This window comes from Chlorocebus sabaeus, chromosome 4 (assembly GCF_047675955.1).
Source record: "Chlorocebus sabaeus isolate Y175 chromosome 4, mChlSab1.0.hap1, whole genome shotgun sequence".
In the NCBI taxonomy this organism is placed as follows: domain Eukaryota; kingdom Metazoa; phylum Chordata; class Mammalia; order Primates; family Cercopithecidae; genus Chlorocebus; species Chlorocebus sabaeus.
This window is the reverse complement of record NC_132907.1, coordinates 85,197,630-85,220,030: the sequence shown is the minus strand read 5'-3', so window position 1 is coordinate 85,220,030 and position 22,401 is coordinate 85,197,630. Positions and strand designations below refer to the sequence as shown.

General features: G+C 39.2%; 1 protein-coding gene across 3 annotated transcripts in view; it reads right to left on the bottom strand.

Moving 5' to 3' along the window:
- SEMA5A (semaphorin 5A) overlaps positions 1-22,401 on the bottom strand; it is a 504,887-nt gene that overhangs the window by 184,919 nt on the left and 297,567 nt on the right. For all 3 annotated transcript variants that reach the window (XM_073014841.1, XM_007961192.3, XM_007961194.3), the window contains exons 6-8: positions 16,051-16,113; positions 5,461-5,559; positions 3,233-3,446 (exon numbers count right to left, since the gene is read on the bottom strand). In XM_073014841.1, the coding sequence (XP_072870942.1) occupies positions 3,233-3,446; positions 5,461-5,559; positions 16,051-16,113 (376 nt within the window). The remainder of the gene's footprint in view (positions 1-3,232; positions 3,447-5,460; positions 5,560-16,050; positions 16,114-22,401) is intronic.

Genomic DNA, 22,401 nt, shown 5'->3' with positions numbered 1-22,401 from the left:
AGGGAAAAATCTGAAAAGGTCATTGAATGGGTCCTTAAAATCACCATGTGAAATTGGAGCATTCTTGGACACAGCAGAACTAAGGGTGTTTGGTTTTAGCTTGTTGGGGTTTCTGTGTTTTTGTCTTATTTAAGAAAAAAAAATCTGAACATTTTTCTGAAATCATGAGTCATCATTAGAAAGGAAGAAATTTGAGGTTATGGTGAAAAGAAAGATAATGGATAAGGCGGCAATGTTTTCCAAAAAATGAAAATTACTCCAGGACACAGCAGAAAGAGAATCAGCTACAGAACCCGAGTGACAAGAAAAGGTAAGTTTGAGGACTTATTGGGAAAAATCCTTTAGAACCTAACATTTCTCTATAATGTAGGAGGAAAGATAAACCCATTGAGAATCCCTGGGAGAGGCTGGGAGAGGACTGGAGTCAGGGTAGTTGCAAGGGGAGAGGACAGGAACTGAGGTGCTTAGACCTTTAGGGAGCTGCCCTCAGGACCTCACTGAGGACAGAGGCTCCACCTTTTCTGCTGCCCTTTCCACCACGGGGTGATTCTCTCTAGCACCCCAGTGTTTAAGAGACACAGAAGCCAAGGGGTGGGCCCCTCTGGGGCTGGATTTGGTGGGAGTCAATGCAGGCGGGCAGGAGGGTAAGGAGAACTAAAGGAGGAAGATATGAGACAAGGGCATCTGGCAAAGAACAGATGGGATGCAAAGAATGTGTCCTAGTTAGGCCAGGGAGGATAAATGTCCCTGTGTTCAGGCTCAGCAGGAGATGGAAGCAGAACCTATTGTGGTTAGAGGCCAGAATCCATCCTGGAATGGAAGGTCAATCAGAGAAGCAAATCAGGGCCAACCAGAAGTGGAAATTGTATCTCAGGGTTCAGTAGTGGCAGAAAGTGCCCTAACAAAACACAGGAGAGGTATGAAGACAACACTTCCTATGCAACCACTCAGGGTCCTCAGGCAGGGCTCTTGGTTTTCTACCCTAGGAGAGAGGGTCTTCCCAATGCAGGCCAGGGAAGGACAGTGAGGGAGGGCGGTGGAAATGTTGCTTTCCTGAGAAATGCAGGCTATTCATTGTCATGCAAATTGTGCTGCTTTTATGGCCTGAGTGGTAGAGTCAGCGCATTTACCTCTGAATTACTTTCAGTGTCTGCAGTTATCAGATCTTAGAAATGAACAGCAGAATGTTTTAGGAATCAGAAACACTAATTTCTTTGTAAATCAAGTAACAATGTTTTGCCTACCACGACTGTGATCAACACTGTCTTAGTTCTTCCATTGCCTGGATGGCAACACATGACTCTCCAATGGAAAAGGAGAATTGACAGATGCTGACAACCAGGGGGTTGACCGATGCTGAGCACCTGATCAGCTGGCGGTCACTCAGTCCCATGTAAGAAGGCGGCTAGTGTTTATAACTCATGCTATGGCCTGAATTGTTTTTCCAGGATATTCTTCAAGTGTCACTTTGGGAAAAGAGAGAGTACTCCCAATTGCTTTTTACTTTGCTTCTGGCAAATTCTAATTATAAAGCCTTTACTGGGATAGGGATTCTTGATTTTTAAGTGGAAACATCTCGGCCAGTCAGAATCAACAAACAAATGGAAAGAAGAACTTGAGGCTGCACAGATGAAAGTTTCGGGGCCAAAAGGGGACCATCCATATAGAATCAACTGATTGTGTTGAAGCCAGTTCAACAGAAATGATGTTAATGGGAGAAATCTAGTTAGTGCTTCAGTTTGGGAAAACAATTCATGTTTCCCTTTGGAAGCAATTCAGTTTAATTGAGAAAGCTAATGATGAGAACATCCTTTTTTTTTTCTACAGGACAGTCTTTTAAAGGCAAACTCTGATGGTTAGGTTGACTGTATTATTTGGCAAAATATTTGCATTGAATATATGTACATGTATCCATGGTTCTGCATATGTGATGAGTCTAAAGCAGTGGTTCTCAACTAGAGTTAATTCCCCCTTCCCAGGGAGTACTGAAAAATTGCTGAAAATATTTTTTGTTGTTACAAGTGGGCAGAGGAGGATGCTACTGGCATATAATGAGTATAGGCTGAAAATGCTGCTAGACATCCTACAATGCCAAGGACAAGACCCCCATCCCACAACTAAGAACAATTTGGCCCAAAACATCACTAGTGCTGAGGTTGAGAAACTCTGGTCTACATAATTAGCCAGTATGTGGCAAAAGTCTACTAACTCTCAAGATTTCACCTTTGTACAAACTATCAAATAAATGCTTGGGGCAATGGATTACGCATGGTACATGTACATCGCCTTTGTAGGTGAATGTGTATGTGTGTGTGTGTGTGACCACACTCACACATGAATGCACAGATATACAGTGGGATGCATTTCAGCTGATACACGTCAGGACTGTACACAGTGAACCTCAATTTGGATGGTTGTCACCATCTTCTGATTGCTTAGTGAGCAAGTGACCAAGTTCTGGCCCAGAACTGAAAGAAGCCTTCTAAGGGTTTCTGGTTTCTTTAAAAAGAAATATACAGATGAAAAGGGGACAGGGATGTGGCTCTTCTGTGAGTGGATATTGCCACATGTGGATGTAATACCTGAAATTGCAGAAACAATTTTGCAACCACAAGCAGAGGTGGCCTGAGGGCCCATCTGCCAGACTGTGGATGGCAGAGACTGCAGTGAATACTTGCCTCCTTATTAACTCCTGAGCCACTGAATGAATAAACCCTGATGATGCCTCCTACTAACTTCTAAGTATGTGAGTTGATACGTTTCTTACATTTTTAATTGTCAAACTTTTTAGAGTTACCTATAGACAAACAAATTCTTTTATATAGTGGCTGAAAATTACATGCCATGTTAGTAATTTCCATTTCTAGACACATAAAAAGGAAGTTAAGAAGTAATGCACAGGACTCTACACATATCTATGACAAGCTGTCAACTTTTGTAGACATTAAACAACAATATAGAAAAAAAAAACTCAGCTAGCTTCTATAAGTGGTCATATCAACATTAGCCATATTATCATGGTCTAGAGGGTTGGAAGTACCACTGCTCTTCCAAATACTAAATAGTCATATGATGTCCTTTTTATCATTGGTCCTGAACAAGCTACACTTTGATTTCTTTAGAAGATGAAGAATTCATTTTTATTTAGAGTGTTGTAGTTTGCTTTTGAGTACCAAATCACCAGAAATCAAAAACAAATGAGGTGGGAAAGAGGGAGTGACGGAAGGCTTACCATTGAGCCATTTGGAGTTGTACTGCGCCGTGCGGAGAGGAGGTAAAATGCCCAGGCTTCGGTAAATGGCAGGATCACGTCCTGGAAAATCCATGGCTGTAGCAGCATAGAGCTCCCCGCCAGCTGTGAGGAGCGCTGTGGAATTGTGCTGGGGACTGTAGGGACAGCGGGCCATGCCACTGATCTGATCGTGGATCTCAGTCAGGTTGCTCAACTGTGGGGGAAGATGAGGGGAAAAGCAGTTACCTCTGCACAAGCCCCTTTAGTGATGCTTATGGATCACATCCACCATAATCACAGTGATGCTTGTGTAACAGCTTCTCTGGGGCTCATGGGGAGAGATGACCCACTTTTACACTCCAACTGATGAAAACAGCCTGCTCCACTCACGGTAAGAGAGCCCATAAATCAGTCTCTTTCTCATCACTTTAGTTTACTGAACCTCATACCACTGAATACTCACAAAATAAGAAATAAGATCATTGTATATATGCCTTCGATTTATAATGCACAAGTATTGCATACTTTTCCACTTTAATTTAAAAACCAGTGTAAATATTTACAGAAATAAGATCACAATAAAGAATTATGTATAATTGCCTAGGCATGATGGCTCACGCCTATAATCCCAGCACTTTGGGAGGCCAAGGCAGGCAGATCACGAGGTCAGGAGATCGTGACCATTCTGGTTAACACACTGAAACCCATCTCTACTAAAAAAAAAAGAAAGAAAAAAATACAAAAAATTAGCTAGGCATGGTGGCATGCACCTGTAGTCCCAGCTACTCGGGAGGCTGAGGCAGGAGAATCACTTGAACCCAGGAGGTGGAGGTTGCAGTGAGCCAAGATCACACCACTGCACTCTAGGCTGGGAGACAGAGCAAGACTCTGTCTCAAATAATAATAATGATAATAATAATAATAATGTATAATTCTATCAATATAAGTGAACCAAAATATAATGAATAGCCCCGAAAAATGTATTCACAGGTAAGGATGTGTGGATATTCAACACTATGTGGCCCACATTTCCAATACTTTCGTTTTTTGCTTTTTTTTTTTTTTTTTTTTTTCCCCAGTTTTCAGAGAGATATCCAAGTGTCTTGAAGTCATTTCATATGAATCCAGTGTCCCAAAATGCTGGATTCCCAACCAATCATTGAATGAGAAAAGCTCTTGGGTACCGGCGGATTTTTTGCTCAATTCGGTTCTTGGTTCTCGCCTGAGAGGTATTGGAGCAGAAAGGGTCAGGTCTGGTAGGTGCAGGCACGCTGCTTGCTCTGCTATGAGATGTGTGCCCGGGTAAGTTCCCTCAGCTCTTTATGTCTCAGGTTCTTCTTTCATAAAAGGGGACCCCAAAGAGTAGTGATCTTGTGGGGCAGATGTTGAGGACTGAACCATGGCACTGGTGAAAGCGTTTCAGGGCAGGGCGCGGCACCTAGAGAGCTCCCTCAGCTTCACACCCCTTATCATCCATCTCCTCCCTTTATTTCCAATAACTGAATGCTAACCTGAAATCATGAACCATAAAAGCAGATGGTCAATTAAGGTCTTGAAGAAAGTTGTGCAACCAGGGAATGAACATGTTTCTTCATGATATTCCCAGAGGAAGATTGCGTTTATAACCTGAATTAGGAAGATTCCACGTGTGTTCTACTGACCCTGCCATGCTACTGCTATAGTGTGTGCAGCTCAAAATTACTCTGTCAATGATTGTCAGGTTAAAGACAAGAAAGAGGGTCAGTTATAACTGGACTTTGCCTAGGGTTCAATTTCTTAGTTTGCTTATTTTTTTTTTGCATACTTCTTATCCAATTTGTAGGCTAATTTTTTCTTCCCTAGGATTGTGATTTTAGACCATTTTAATAATTTTAATAAATGTAAATAACAGTAACAGTATCTCTACCATAGAGCAGAATAAGACATCAAAGAATATGCTTAGGATTCATGTTTAAAGTCACTGGTGAGAAAACTGCTGGTTGAAATAATTTAGAAACATATTTAAGTTTAATTATATAAGTTATAATTAGTTCCAGTTATTTATCTAATTGATGGTCCTGATTAGAAATACATCAATAAATCAAATATTTATTCAATTTGACAAAAAGTGCTTTTGAATTAAACAGCAACACCTTGGTGTATAGAAATTCATTTACAACTCATATTTTAATACAGTGTTTGACCTCTTCTGATATTAAATTCTTTTGAGGCACAAAAGGAAGCCATACCGAGCGGTTGGTGCAGACAGGTGTGAATGCATTGGTCCCACAGGTGAATAACCGGTCACCACCCACCAGAAGCACCCGGATGTAGTTCTGACATTCCTCCTGAGGGGGAAAAAAAAAAAATATATATATATATACACACACACACACACACACATACACACACACATATATACACACACACACACATATATATAATGAAAAACATGCTAACAAAGTCTAAGCACAAGAAGAATGTTGAGAATGAATACATTTTATCTAATAAATATGTAAACCATTAATAAAATGTAACCCATTAAAAAAAAATAAACCTTTCAGATATTGACCAAAAAATAACAACAGAGTTATGAAACAATTTGATTTTTATCAAATAAATTTACTTGCTGCATCTGCACCTTGTTTGATAAAGAATATGAAGATAAACACATGTTCAATTAAATTCTCAAAGCATGCATCTAATTTTGACAGAACTGATTTCATTTTGAATTGTATCTGATAGTAGCACAAACACTAAATGGCCTTGGACGGCTATTAGGAAAATAAATAAAAGGAACCTATTAGATACCACTCGTGAAACACTGCCTTGGAAAACTTCCTCAGGACTTTGAGAAAATGTTGCAAGTGCTTCTTGATCAGAAGTTCGCATGAGAAACTCGGTGTGCAAACTGGAACAAATTTTACTTTATGAGATGAAACTGCATATTTTAAATACAGAGCAAGTATCTATATGCATTTTTAATTCATTAATTGAAAAGTGAAAATATGCTTAATGAGGAAAAGATGTTCGAAACATTTGGGACAAAACCCTAGGCTGAGGGATACTCCAAGAATGAAGTATTTTTGTGGTTGCCAATGTTCTTAGAAAACCCTGGGTATGGTCACAGCAGTGATGGACATGTGAGCTGGAGAGCTCCTCATTTATTCGGCAAGCATCCACTGAGTAGCTCCTCTTTGGTAGTCACTGGGTTAGAAGCCCCAATCCAGGCCCCTGGCAGAAAAATACAGGTTCATGACAATGACCACAGAGCTGTCCATGCGCTCTAATGAGCACACACAGAAGAATAGTATATTATGTAGCTCCAAAGGAATAGGGAAGGGAAGAGGTGTCGAGAGGCTTCCTGAAAGAGTTGACAACTAAGTGTTAAATAAAGTGAAAGATTTCATGAGGCTTCCTGCATGGGGTGCTTGTAGGACACCTGTCGGACTTTACTGAGCAAAGGAAGGAAAAGACACCCCAAGCAAGAGGAGCAGACTGTGTCAAGGTGTCGTGGCTAGAGAAAGCATGGCGCTCTCATGGTGTACAGAGGAGCTCACACAGAAGCCGAGGAGCCTGAAACAGGCCAGGTGTGCCCAGGTAGTGAGTTCACATGTTACTCCGAATGTGAAAGGAGCCATGAAACGTTTTGACTGCATGAAGTATTGATGAGTTCTCATGTTTTTTCACTAAAGAACCACTCAGAAACCAATTCGCAGGATAAGCTGAAGATAGAAGCCTGGAGTCAGGAAGCCAAGGAGGAAATCACTTCCATAACTCAGGCTCTTGTCATTTTGTACCTAGACCAAGGTAGTAGGTGTGAAAGGACAAACCCAAAATAGTGAGCCAACTGCACACAATGGCAAATGAATGACGCACGAGGCATGAAAGATGCTGCATGATAACATGATGATTTGAATCACATCATGCTGGAAATCAGGGGAATCTGGATGTAATGGTATAGCTCACCTTCTCTTCAATCAAATGGACCCTCATTCTAGATGAAAGTGTTAATTTCCCATAACCTAGTCTAACTGCATAGCAGCAATACAGCAGCAAAGCATAGTGCTAACTTTTGTATTTTCTTTACCAGAGACAGGGTTCTATCATGCTGCCCAGGCTGGTCTCGAACTCCTGGGCTCAAATGATCCTCCTACCTTGGCCTCCCAAAGGTGCTGGGATCACAGGTGTGAGCACTGCTCCTGGCTCAGATTGGCTTTCTAAATGTAAAGTGAAATACCAAGGGTAGATTATCCTCCTAACATTATTCCTAACAGTAATAGTAATCACTTGTCATTGGAAGCTGAACTGAGGAAGACAGAAAACAACCACAAAGATCGAAGTAGACTTCAGAAGAATTACCAAATGCTTGTAAAGAGTAGACGGTGAATCTGGTAACTGAGAAAGGTACAACAGAGGTGGGAGGCTTGTCTTGTTTTGTTCCATTTTGTCTTTATTCCTGGGGAAAGGTCAGGAGAGTTCTAAAGTGAAAGAACAAAACAAAAGATTTCAAAGAACCACAGAGTTCCTCCTTCCCAGGCTGAAGAGAACACAGGCAGGCCAGGGAAGAAACCAGAAGGGTACAGGAGCCTGTAAAGACAGGCAGAGTGAGGATAAAAGAAGGAAGCCTATGCCTGTCAGAGGAAACCCACAAAGACATCTTCCAGAACACAGGACAGAGCAAGCTGATGGATTTAATGGATGACACAGACATGTTAATGACACCATCATAAGGACTGGAATGGAAAATTACAAACAGTATAGAAGGGTGGGGATTTTGTTTGGTTTTTGCTGCTGCTTTTGGAACTCTTTTAAAAGCAAGGCAAGACGTAAAAGAACTTTTTCTTTAAAAAAAAAAAAAAAGCAAGAGCTTGCTACAAGGTAAACCACAAACAACATGGGCAAGGGTAAGTTGTTCCAGGAGAATCATCTGGATTGAAATGTGATTTCACAGCACAGTTCTACAGCCCTGGTGAAGAGAAAGCAAGGGCCTCAGTCAATTACGGAAAGGAGAATAACCAAGATATCAAATATGGTGTTCACATTAATTCCCCAAAGGAAGAACAAAGTGCAAATAAGACTGTAGGTTGTTTTCTTTAGTTTTTGTTTTTTGAGACAAGGGCTCACTCTGTTGTTGCCCAGGATGGGGTGCAGTGGCTTAATCACAGTTCACTGCAGCCTCTACTGCTTGGGCTCCAGTGAGCCTCTCACCTCTGTCTCCCAAGTAGCTTGGATTACACGTGTATGCCACCACCTCTGGCTATTTTTTTCTTTTTTTTCTTTTCTTTTCTTTTTTTTTTTTTTTTTTTGTAGAGACAAGGACTCATTCTATTGCCCAGGCTGGTCTCAAATTCCTGAGCTCAAGGGATCCTCCTGCCTTGTCCTCCCAAAGTGCTGGAATTGCAAGCATGAGCCACAGTGCCCGGCAACTGTAGGTTGTTAACATCCCTGATGACCACTCGCAAGCTTGATGAAGAACCGGCATGTTGGTCGGGATGTGTGATAACCATGGTAACCATGGTGCAGCAGTTTGCCAGGGAGGGGCAGGGCACCAACTGACAGTGTCAGAAAATCAGAGAAAAAGTAAATGAGGAAAGGGACAGAATTATTTCAATAAGGGCAGAGAATGAAAGAGCATGTTCTGATCATCAAGACCATGTGAGAATACATGAAGACACTGGCTCTATTATTGGTGATGAGCCACATCGCCATGTGTCACTGGTGTGCTTCGTAGAACTGAGAGTGTGGAAAAAAAGGAGGAAGATGTCAGGGATCTGGATGATCAGGCAAGGAGGTCTGTGCAGAATCTTCATAAAATGATGGAGGGTGGCCCCAGCTCTACAGAACCCAGAGGAGCCTGTGGCAATCAGGAGCTAATGAAGGAAGGTAATAGTGTAGTTGGCCCCAGCCTTAACTAGAGGTCTGCATTATCACCAATAATGGTAGATGTGCTCATTCACTGAGTCCTACAGGAGCAATGTGTGGAGGTGGGTGGTATTTGAGTTTCTTCTTAACTGTCAAGAGCAGAACTCAGCCACCCAACTGGCTAAGGGCATCTCACATACTTCCCCGTTCTTACTCCCTTAAAGGCATCCTCATGTTTCATTCACAGATTGTGAATTCCAGATGTGAATTCCAAACAAATTCATTTAAAATAATAAATGTTTTAAAAAGAGAGATTGGGACAAGTTCAACTGAAACAGAATGTGAAAACATAGGAAAAAAAAAGTAGAAGTATTTAGCTTTTGAGCAGAAGATAAATTTGGGAACTGGACAGTCAATACTGTGAATAAAAGGAAATGAGTGGCTGGGCACGGTGGTTCCACACCTGTAATCCCAGCATTTTGGGAGGCCAAGGTAGGCAGATCACCTGAGGTCAGGAGTTCGAGAGCAGCTGGGCCAACATGAAACCCCATCTCCACTAAATACAAAAAATTAGCCAGGCGTGGTAATGCATGCCTGTAATCCAATTGCTTGAACTCAGGAGGCAGAGGTTGTGGAGAGCCACTGCACTCCAGCCTGAGTGACAGAGCGAGACTCCAGAGTCTCAAAAAGAAAAAAAAAAAAAAAAGGAAATGAGTAACAGTTCTAGGCTGTGTAATAATTAGTCTCCTCTTGATGGTGTTTTGAAAACTCAAATTCTCTCACAGATCTACTGGCAACTCACTTTGCCAATCTCTGTTACAAACGTGGCCTTCCATGGGTTACCTGAACTTGCTTGAAGTACTGCTTGGAGTCACCTATTTTAAAGTAGAGTCATAATGTACAAGTCCCTTTAGGATATTCTTTTAAAGGTTTCTCTTATAAATCACCATACTTAGATGTCTATGATTTTCCTTTTCTCATCTAAGAATTTTTTCTTCTAGCCCATTTCCATACCTTGAAAATGGGTGAAGAGGATTTAATGAGTTCCGATTTTCCAGGAAGTCACAGTGCACATCTCCAGGACCTCTAATGGCTTGCTGCCACATGGCTTCTAGGGTTGATAATGAGTCATCTGTCTAATTTTGATCACGGCACTTGAACATTAAAACGACCCATGTGGGTCTGTGATCCACAGATGGATCAACCTTTCCTTCACTTCAAGGCATTTAATAGCCAAGGTGCATGGTTGCTGACTCATAGAAAGGGTTTTTAGATGGAGATTGGCCAATACCCACTTGGTCTCAAGGACACAAGGCCCACGCCCCAGCACAGAAAACATGTTTTAGGGCATTTTCTTAATGAATTAATTGGTTTTGTCATATAGCATTTCATGATTTTTTTTTTAAACAGGTATGTCCTGTGGATCTCTCAGGTGTCTCTTCAGCAACACCCAGCCCATTGCCCAACCCATTAATTTTAGGGAGGAAAAGATAAGGGTGAGAAGCTGATAGGCTTTATGTTAATCAGAGTGTTCACAGTGAAAGCAATGTGTCCTCTTCATAATGTGTTATCCTCGTCAGCATCAAAGTGCTGAAGAAAAGCAATTTATAGGAATTGCATGAGCCTTTCAAAGTGGAACCCACATCAGCCTAAGTCATGATGACCTGGTGACTCTTGCAAAACCATACCTAACCCAATCAGATGCATATGTGTATGTGTGTGAGTATAAAGGGTGTGTCTATATAATTGTATACATGTATTACTTGTGAATATATGCACATGCATATAACAGATGCAATATATAGAGATAAACACATGCATACATATATTACATGGTATGTAATGTACACTGTATTGATATATAAAATAAACTATACTGTATATATGTACATACTCTATTTTCAACTGAGCTGACTTCATGGGAAACCTTTTTGGGCACCTCAACTAAAAATAATAAAATTAGGTGTGCATAATCTAATTTTAACCTAATGTTAGTATTTAACCTAAAGTATTCTCAATTTTTAAAGCAATTACACAAAATAAAAGCGGGCTACAATGTGTCCCACGTATTGATTAACTCACAGCTTTCAAAATATTGGCACTTAGGTACAAAATGTCAAGATCCAGGCCTACACCAGCAGGTTCTCAGGTAGTACGAGTCATGAGTTTCTTCTCCTGTTCACTAGGAGTTTACCTCTTTAAAAGCATAATTTGACAACTTGGTGAATAGGAACACAGGACATGACAGGGAGAACAATATACGTAGCTCTGGATTCTAATCAAAACTCTCCCACTAACTAGCAAAATAATTCTAGGAACTTGGTGTCAAAAATTCTGAAATGAGATCATGAACAAAAACTTTTGAAAATTACAAAGTGTAATAGAAGCATACAGCGGCTCTTTCATTCCCATAATAATCAGCTGTGTTTCCTTTGTATGGTTCCTAAATGTCAGAGTGGGAGGAACATTATGTTCAGACATAATAGCCCAACACACACAAGGAACTCTTGTTAGGTCGTGAGAGAACTGACTATTTGTGTTTAAAATAATATTTGTGTAAAAGATACTTAAATAGTTATAGAATTCAATTTCTATAATGCTATGTCCAGAAGAACTAAATACAACAGGTTTTATTATAAGTTTTTGAATCCATAAAAACAGATTCCCCACCCCCACTTTTTTTTTTTCCATGAAATATTTAAGCCATTGCAGGCAAAGGCACTCCCTCTTTTCCAAGTGAGCTGAGCATTTTCTAAATAAAATAGAACACAAACTTGACAAGGGCTTGGCAGCTTCAGTACCTACCTTCTTTTCAAACCTGACTCAAATAAAAAATCTGGATAACTTCTCTTGACCGTAATTCCCTAAATTATACTTTTAATGGATTACATGTGAAATCGTATCTGTGTCTGGACACAGACATCCCAGGGAAACAAGGGGAAATCTGTCATCTCTACTCTCCTCCGCTCTGCAGCAAGTTGAGGAATGCTCCCATCAGAGCACCAAGTGGGTACAGGCAGTGTCCTCCCTGCAGACCCAGCCACCTCCTTCCAGGCAAGTATTCCAGCTCAGCTCTGCAGCTAAACGCATTATGTGTGGAAGCACAGACCACTTTTCTCAGAGTAGGAAATAAAACAACTTCAGTTTAAATTGCTGGCATTTTTTTCATTTCTGAGATGTCACATTTTGCATTATTCTTTTTATTTCAGGGAGAAGGGAAACTTTGTAATTCTGTTCTCATAAGAACTTCAGCATAAGCAAAACTACAAAACAGCTGAATTCACCATCTAAGCTCATGACCACTAAGAAAAGTCTTAATGCCATTCACCCAAAGAGACGTTACCTATCAGTTAAATTGACTGTGAGAATGTTCTCTGAATTGGCTCCTAGAACTGTCAAAATGGGGGAAATGTGGGTTGTCTGAATTATGAGTTTGGGGGCAGTCCTTTGGAGGCTGTATTTGGCCCAGTTGTCCCTGTTCATAGGGGCTGCCTTGTTTCTTTCCCTTCTCTGTCCCAGGAGCTGGGCTTGGTCACCCAGGTTGGTCACATCATGGTCACTGTTCAGTTACTATGTTAAGAAAGAGAGATGCCAAATAAGAAAGAGGAACTTGTAAAGGTGGATGAAGATCCCTCTCCTCTCACCACCCATGCACCAGCCCAGTGCTGTCTAGACCGACATGTTTGTTTAGCTACTGCATCATTTTTGTACACAGGAACTTCCAATGCACACAGCTCTGCTACATAAACCGAGTTCTACTTCAAAGCAGCAGAAGTTATTTAAACTCTGAGTTTATCAATATACTGAATGCAACCTAAAAGAACGTGTGATTCATCTTTCTCAGAGTACATGGTGCTTGACACTCATCTTCATCTGTCTTACTATATTAGTGTTAAAAAATCCATTCACCGATGCAGTTTGAGTCAATTAATAATTACTGATTTCTCATTATTTTTAATCCATTAGAACCCAAAGCATGTGAAACATAAAGGTTTGATTTTATTTGAAAATATTTGTTGCCCTCATTTGTTTTCTGTGTATCAAGAAAATTCAATTAAGTATAGTAACGATTGGTCTCCTCTGTGAATCGAGGGTATATTACCTACTGGTCACAAAAGATGGCCTTTTCCTAATAGTTCTCTGGGTTCAATTTACTGAAGTTCTAAGCTCCAAACAACCAATGATCACAGCTTAAGGCAAAACGTGGGCTAGTTCTGCTTCAGCAGAAGCAAATTTTCACCCCAAGTAGAAATAATCAATTAGCAAAAGGCAACCACACAGATTCTTTGTAAATTATGAACTTCCAGACTATGAGGCTACATGACATAATCTGATGCTTTGCTTTAGTAGGACAAGGAGTACAAGGAGACTGAAGCTCATAGAGGGGAAGGGAGTTAACGGTTAATTTTTTAAACGTCTTTGTAACAAATATATACATGTAATCTAGATGAAATATGAGAGCACTCTAGGAAGCATAAAAATAAAAATAAGCAATGTAAAAGTGACAAATAAATTTACAATTTTGGAAATCAAAGCAGGGATTCCCAACCAAGTCAATGTCTGGCAATGCGTTTCCTGCCATGTACAGAATCACTGCCATGTCGAAGAACAATCTGGCCCCAAATATCAATAATGACGAGGATGAGAAACCCTAAAGTTCACTGCCCTGGTGTGGGCTTCTCATGTTCATCCACTCATCCAGTGGAACATCTTTAAACGTTCACCATGGGCTGGGTGTGTTAAGATCAGATGAGGAAATAGCACTGGAACCTGGGAGAGGGAAGGAGGGTGGGGACCATCAGGTTTGGGCTATCAGCTAAACATTTTCAGAACAGACACTGATGAAAAGTGTGCATCAGAAATCTCTGTTGCTAGGTTGCTCAAACCTGAATAGTGCTTATTGGTATGTCCCTAGGACCCAGAAAGAAAGAAGAGGAGATGGAAGAGCAAAGTACCAGAAGATAAAGACAAGAAGAAAGAGGTGAGAAAAAGCAAGAGGGAGAGCTAGATCACTGTATTAGTCTGTCCTCACACTGCTAATACCCGAGACTGGGTAATTTTAAAGGAAAAAGGTTTAATGGACTCACAGTTCCACATGACTGGGGAGCCCTCACAATCATTGCAGAAAATGAAGGGGAAGCAAGACACGTCTTACACGGCAGCTGGCAAGACAGCTTGTGCAGGGGAACTCCCCTTTAAAACCATCAGATCTTGTGAGACTTATTCAATATCATGAGAACAGCACAGGAAAGCCCCACCCCCATCATTCAATTACTGTCCACCAGGTCCCTTCTAGGACACATGGGAATTATGAGAGCTACAATTCAAGATGGAGTTTGGGTGGGGGACACAGTCAAACCATATCAGGCGTCACACGGAGCACCCCCTGGGAGGCACTGATATCCCCAGGCAAGGCCCACTGCAGGCCTTGAGAGCCTGGAAGGGTGGCGCTTGCATCAGTGAATCTTACTAGTTGAAACAAAGAAATCCATCTTTCCACCCCTCACTTCATATACGTCTGACTCTCCAGGTCCCATCTCATTCCTTAGCACAGGTGGTCTTATTTAAAGGACTGTGCTCTGACCAGTGAAGTGAGGCCGAGGGTGGAGACTCAAACACCACAGGGAGGAAAAAGGAAACCACTTAGAAATCACTTCTTCAAAAATTCTATACATCGTTTCTACAAACTCACCAAGAAGGTTATGGGGTCCCCGATGTGCAGGTTTTGTATTATTTATTTATTTTGGGGAGCATTTGAAGATATCAGATTCGAATTTTTTGACAATTGGAGTACCTTTAAATCTCCTTACATATCTGATTATTTATCTCAGAGGCCTTTTCTGAGGTTAAATATCTTCCAGAAAATAGCCTTCATCAATTCCTGCTTTATTTCCCCCTTGTCTCCAAGTGTTTCCCTGGCTAAGACAGCCTCCTCCTCTTCTTCCTACTCCTTTATTCAGGGTTGGGAAACCCCATAACGAAGCTGGCTGACACCTGCCTCAGTATCTGACTCCCACAGCCATTCAGTTAAAAGGCAGGGAAGCAGACAATGAAATTGGGTAAAACAAGGTACATAACACTCTTTTATAAATACAGAAAGGGGAGGATCTTTTGCCAGTGTTCTCTGCTTTTGCTGTATTTTTTTCCCCAAGCTCTTGGTCCTGGGACCAACTTTGCAAGGCAAGCCCTCTTTTCTACTCTGTGTATAACTGCTGTCTTCTGTAACCCAAAGCATAATTCACCACTGGAAAAGTCCGTGCTCCAATAAAATGTAAGACGATCACTAACAGAGTAAGACACAGTGAGCCTGTGCACAAGCTGCAGAAGAATTTCCTCAAGTTGATCATGAATAATTTTCTCAAAGACACATAGTCTTCCTGGAAAGGCAAAGAATTACGCATCTTTTTGAGCCAGACAAACATTTGAAAGAAGCCTGCAACATGTACAATTGCTTAAGAAACACATTTCCAACCTTAGCTATAAACTGTGCATTCTATAGGAACATGGGATGTAGATTTTAGTATGAAAAGAGAATTTATTATAAAGAATATGTTAAGATGAATTATAATCAATCACAAATAATATTTTACATAATAATTTCATTTATCATATCATTACTTTCTAAATTTAGTTGTAAAGTATGAAAGAAGGAATTTAAAACATTTTTAAAATTCAGGCCCAAATTTTTTCCAGTGCTATCAATCAATTAATTTCTTATCTTAGTCTAATGACATAAAGGACAAATTAGCTCTGATCTTCTTGTGTTCCGAATCCTTTTTGGAAGTGATTGATTATTGTGGTTAATTTTAATTAATATTGAAAACTTGAGGATATACCACATATATATTTTGAATCTTGCTTTTTTCACTTTTCATGGCATCATAATCAAGAATACTCTTCTTATCAACATGCTTTATATAGTGCAGAGTCCTTCAAAACAGGGTGATGGCTGCTCATAATTGCATCCTTCTTACCTTTGATTTGCCTTTGCTGTAACAGGCCTTCTTGGTAGCTTCATCACACTCCCATTCCACAGCCTGTAGAAAATACCAAGACAATAGCAGCTATCATGGTTTTGACTGAATAAAAGGGAAAATATAAATAAGGCACTGGTAACCAGATTAGGAAATATGGCTGCACTCTAGCACCAACATTTTCACACTCAGAGAATTTACACCAAATACATGAAATTTATCCATGGGCTTAGATTTAGCTCTGAAATTGAGGAACAAGAACCTTCCCCCTTACTATTTGCTTTTATGTAGTAATGATGTGATGTTTAGATCTAGTCACTGTTAGAAAAGAACTACGAGTTGGTGACTATGGCACTGATGGTAGAAATGATTACTTTGGTGAAACCATAGAATAGACCCAGACGAGGCTTAAAGGAGAGGCCTTGAGACAAGATAATTTAAATATTCATTTTAACATTTATATTTTATTCAAATAAAATGTTATTTATAAATATTCATAGATAACGAAGAATGATTTTGCGTATCCTTACTACCAAGATACACCTGTAAATGACAATCAATCAATAGACAGCTCAGGCAAAGAACATAGCTAGGATTTTTCCCCAACAGCAGTCATTTTCATACTGTTATTAACTCTGACTAAATATTTAGAGCCACAGCTTTAAAATATTTTTTCTCAGAATTTCCAAATCTCACTTACGCTGATTAATTTGCTATGTGTGCTTTCACGTCTGATGCTAACTCACAAATGAAGTACGTGATTAGTGAAGAACACAGACAGGGCTTGCTTTACAGAAAGGATACCTGCAAACATCCGTGGCCTGGCTCTCGTGAATAGTTTTTGTGCAAATTGAGGCATCTGGGCTTCTTTTTTTCTTTTCTATCATTGTATAGAGTGTGAACTTTTATAGGGTACAAATATTTTCTCCATACTCCACACCTGTTATTACAATTATTTTCTATTTTACTATTAAAATTGGATTTCTGAAGGATCAGGAATGTGCAGTCATTCAATCATTAACAGAAAGACATTTTGAGATAGAGACTTTTTTCTGTTAATTTGAACGAATGTCAAATAATAAACTAAACCAAAAGTTACCTAGTGTCAAATCATATGAAGGAAAATAATGGCTTCATCCTTATTTCTAGTAAGAATTTCTTTTTCCTAATTATCCAAACTTGGGAGAATAATAAAGTCACGCTAACACCATTCTCTAATATCTTCTGCCTTCCAAAGAATGTTACATAACAGAATTAAATCATAAAACACTGCATCTTGCATAATTTATGTTACTTGGCAAATGGGAGTCCATAAGAAAAGTATTCTAGAGAGAACCACTTCAGTGTCTTTGAAACCAAAACAATGATATGACTGTTTTCCCTTGTGCAGACTTGAAGATTTTTGTCAGTGTCAACATCTGATAAGAGAATTTGTTAATTCCTCCTGTGTTGCTTCCCTGTTCATAATGTTTGATGGCAACAATAAAGTCACAGCTAATCAGCATCTGATGCAAACACATGACTTGAATTCCATACCAGGATGACAAATATTTTCATGAAAAGCAATGACACCTCCAGAGAAAACAGCCTCCCATACAGTTGCATAACTATATCCCCATGAAGTGCAGATAAAATAAATGAAAATAAATGCACTGTCGTTCATCTGATTTGACCTTTAGTATATTCCTTTCTTAGATCTCTTTACAAAATATCACTCTGTTGTTTGTATTTAAGTACATATCCACCTCTTGGCCTTTACTTAAAACAGTATTGAGGACTGATTAAAACAGTATGAGGATTGAAAGAATATGATATATTCTTTCAGCAGAGTAAACCTCATTATAACTTTGATTGTATATGGCCAGAGCATTTAGTATTACATATCACCAAGAGGAACTGCTGTTAGACAATTACTAGGAAAACTACACAGTGAAATACTTTAGATAAAGAGTCATTCACGTGGCTTTCATTGGTCTGGTGATTTTGTTAAAAGTTAAATAATAATGTTCTCTTCCATAAACATGAAAGCTATGAACAGAAGGATTAGTCCCAGGGCTAACGGAAAAGAATATTTACCAAATGCCATCAAAATTGTTCAGATCCTGCCACTAAAATGGCAAACAAACAGCTTCACAAGTCTACCTAATGCCCAAATAGCCTTTATATTTTCAAGATAAATATTGGCCAAAGATTGAAAGGGAAAATAGGAGAAGAAAGAATGTAAGAGTTTTAAAAAATATTTCATTACTTTATCCAGCATACCAAAAAATAACAACTGCTCTTACAAGTTTATTAGACCCATAATAAATAGGACAAATCTTACAGATTTTCTGAAGATAGTGATTAGAAAGAAAAAAAATTTATTTCCTAAGGCCTTTTATTACAGTCTCACTAGCTTGCCTATAATATTCAAATCCAGAATTAATTAAAGACCATGATTGTACAACTTTTCTGTTCACTTTCTACCTGAATAGAGAACAGGATAAAGGGAAATTTTATATTAAGAATGGAACTTTACTTACTCCAGAAGACAGCAGGAATATATACATATTATTGGATAGCACAGAATTTGAAAAGGAATAGAATGGAGAAAAGTGCCTTTTCCAGATTATACTAGAATAGGATGTTCCAGATTCATCCCATAGTGTCCTCCTATTCACTAGGTCAGTTAGACTTTGCCCATTTCATTAGTGGACAGACTTGAAACTTAAAAAAAAAAAAATTCCATCAGAGACAAGTAAGAATATCCGTGAACCTCTTCTCTATGGGATCTTATTTCTCACAGTGACCCATTTTTCTGCTTGAAATTAGGCTGTGTTTTAACCTGGTCACAACTTCCTTATTCTTCTAGATCCATTCTAATGAACTAAATAGCTTTTAATCAAGCCTTCTCTTTCATTTATCAGTGAAGATTTTTATTCTTTCATGTATCGTGATTATAGAACAAATCTCACTACTGATTTGAGAAGCCACTTTTCCACTTGTATTCAAATGTATTTAAAGATGTTTTTCCACCAACCCAAACCTATGTTTACAATAGTCAAAACAAGCGCTAAAGCATTCTACATTTCAGATCTCAACCCAACGTTCATAGTCTCATTTCTTGAGTCTCCCTTTTAAAAATATTTAATTTTTTTTCATCTTTTGTCTTTTTCTATTTCAGGATAGCCCAGTAAAGAAAAGAAGTATTTCTACTGTATGCTATTCAATACTTTGTCTGCATTATATATTTCAGCAGCAGACATATAGTAGAAATATTGTGGTTACTTGAATATTCAAAGATTAATAATAGTAGGCAGTGAGTCTGAAACATCTACATTTTAAAAGACACAATGATTCCTGTTTGTAGTAAATTTTTTTTCTGTAAATACATACAAATAAAACCTGTACTACTCAGCAACTCACAGAAATTTTGCTTCATGCTAATGCATTAATTATCTCCTTTATTCAACAAATATCCATTAAGCATCTACCAAATGGAAGACACTCTTCTACGTAATTGACAGAAGGAAAAACAGACATAGAGATACACATTAGATATTAATTTACAATACAGCATAAGTGTATTCCATCAGCCTAGACAGAATTATGTTAAATCTGAAGAATCAACAGTGTTCATTTTCATTGCTCTAGTAGCCATATGCAAGTTAATCTCAGGTCCAGTGACACACTCTGACTTATAATATCATTAGATTTCAGGATGGGACAAACATACAAAGAGAGCTACAAAAAAAAAAAAAAAAAAAAAAAAAAAACGTAAGAGGCTTATGGAAAACCCATTTTATATCTGCATAAATCCTGGGGATGCAATGAAGCCCCCACTGTTTCAAGATACAGCACCCATTGGGCCGTGTTGCACACAGACATACTATGGTTAGAATAAAGGGAACTGTGATCTCAAGAGTAAATCAGATGCAGAAAAGAAAAAGAGATTGGCTCTTTTTATATATGTGTTACACACATACAAATCCACAGTTCTCAGAAGTATATAAACAAAGCTGTGTATTATCACACTCCACCGCCAGATAAGCTAATTAGATAGGGACCAGCAAAGGCAGACACTTCATAAAAATGAAGAGAACAACATTCTAGGCAAATGGGCTACTACTCTTTCAGCAGATGGCTTTGCTAATTAGATACTGGCAAAAGATAACATTAAACAAAACGATTTTAATTACACAATGCCAAAAATTAACAATCACCTGAGGGCTTTCTTTTTTCATATGTTTACATTCATATTCTTATGTCATGTATTCTGCGATGTGCTGGGAAATGTTATGTTGCCATGGCAATTATAAACAAATCGTCAGGGTATGCAAGACTATATCTTTGTTCAAAAATGTAACAAGGCCGGGCGCCGTGGCTCAAGCCTGTAATCCCAGCACTTTGGGAGGCCGAGACGGGCGGATCACGAGGTCAGGAGATCGAGACCATCCTGGCTAACACGGTGAAATCCTGTCTCTACTAAAAAATACAAAAAACTAGCCGGGTGAGGTGGCGGCGCCTGTAGTCCCAGCTACTCGGGAGGCTGAGGCAGGAGAATGGCGTAAACCCGGGAGGCGGAGCTTGCAGTGAGCTGAGATCCGGCCACTGCACTCCCGCCTGGGCAACAGAGCGAGATTTCGCCTCAAAAAAAAAAAAAAAAAGTAACAAAATCCAAGTGAGTTGGAACTAGAAACAACTGTGATTGGACTTGAATAAAATGTCAATCTATAACAGTAACTTTGAGAGAGGACATCTTTGCTAATTATAATACCATCAAGGTCACACGTGTCAGGGTCCTAGAATGGTGTGCATTGAACAAAAAAAGGCAGTAAATATTTTAGTCAATTTGGAAGGATTTGTTTGATGTTCCTCTGCCTTTACTTCCTAGTAGATATTCAATGTGTTTATTATTTTTTCATATTAATTTTCAGTATACTGCATTTCCATCTATGTCAAATACAAGCATGTACAATTATAACCTCAAAATCAAAAGACTAGTGAAACATCTTATGTTCTCACTGCTATGTGGGAGCTAAGCTATTAGTAATGCAAAGGCAAAAGAATGATACACTAGACTTTGAGGACCTACGGGAAGAATGGGAGGGAAGTGATGGATAAAAGACAACAAACGTGTGCAGCATATACTGCTCGGGCAATGGGTGCACCAGGATCTCACAAATCTCCACTAAACAACTTACTTATGTAACCAAATACTTCCTCTACCCCACTAACATATGGGAAAATAAATTTTTGAAAAAAATGATCAATGTCAACATTTAGAAATTTAAAAAGACTGGAAGAGCACTAGAGTCATATCATCCCACTATTTCTTGATTCTCATACGCTGCCATCATCTAAAATTAGAAGAAATATCTTAACCTTAGAGATACCTATGAAATGTGTTCTAATAATCTTTAAAGCCCTTATGCGAATGTCCGAGATTTTCTTACACATAATAACATCACATTAAACTTGCACTGATAAGGAACTGCAGAGTGGTGCTCCCAGCCCGTTGAGTGTTCGGTTTTCCAGTTGGGAGTTGACAATGTATTCATTCCCTAGAGCTATTGTGAGAAACGACCACAAACTGGGTGGCTTTAAGGACAGAAATTTATTCTTACAGTTCTGGAGGCTCATTGGCAGGGTTGACTCTGACTGAAACTCTGAGGGAGAATCTGTCTGGGCCTCCCTCCCAGCCCCTGGGGTCTGCCGCTGATCTGTGGTACGACCTTGGCTTACGGGACATCACTGCAATCCCTGCCTCACTCATTGCACAGTGTTCTCCTTGTATCTTTCTTTGTCCAAATGTTCTTCTTCTTATAAGGACACCGGCCACTAGATTAAGGCCCATTGTAGTCCAGCAATGACCTCCTCTTAACTAATGACATCTAGAAAGACTTTTTTCAAATAAGATCATATTCTGAGAATCTGTGTGGACATGAGTTTTGGGTGGATACGCTATAACCCAGTACAAACAGTGTAGCATAAGAGATTTGGAGAACCAATTCATAGTCACAAATTAGGGTCATTGCTCTGCCACAAATTAGTTGCCAATTCTTAAGCAAAATAATGGTAACAATTTATTAAACTTGTGATGTGCTAGCTACAGTGCTAAATGCTTTCTATACACTTACCTCGTTGAATGTGAGAGGTACTATTATAATCAGATTTTGGATGAGGACTTTGGGTAAATAACTTGCCAAAGGCCCCAAAGTATTAAGTGGCAGCCCCAGGATTGGGACTTTATAACTTGATCTGGAGCCTGTTATCTGAACTACTTTCCTGCTATTTAAATTACCGAATTAAGTACCCCTTGTTACCTGATTTTTACAGTGTCTTTGTTTTCCACCCCATAATTTAGAAAAA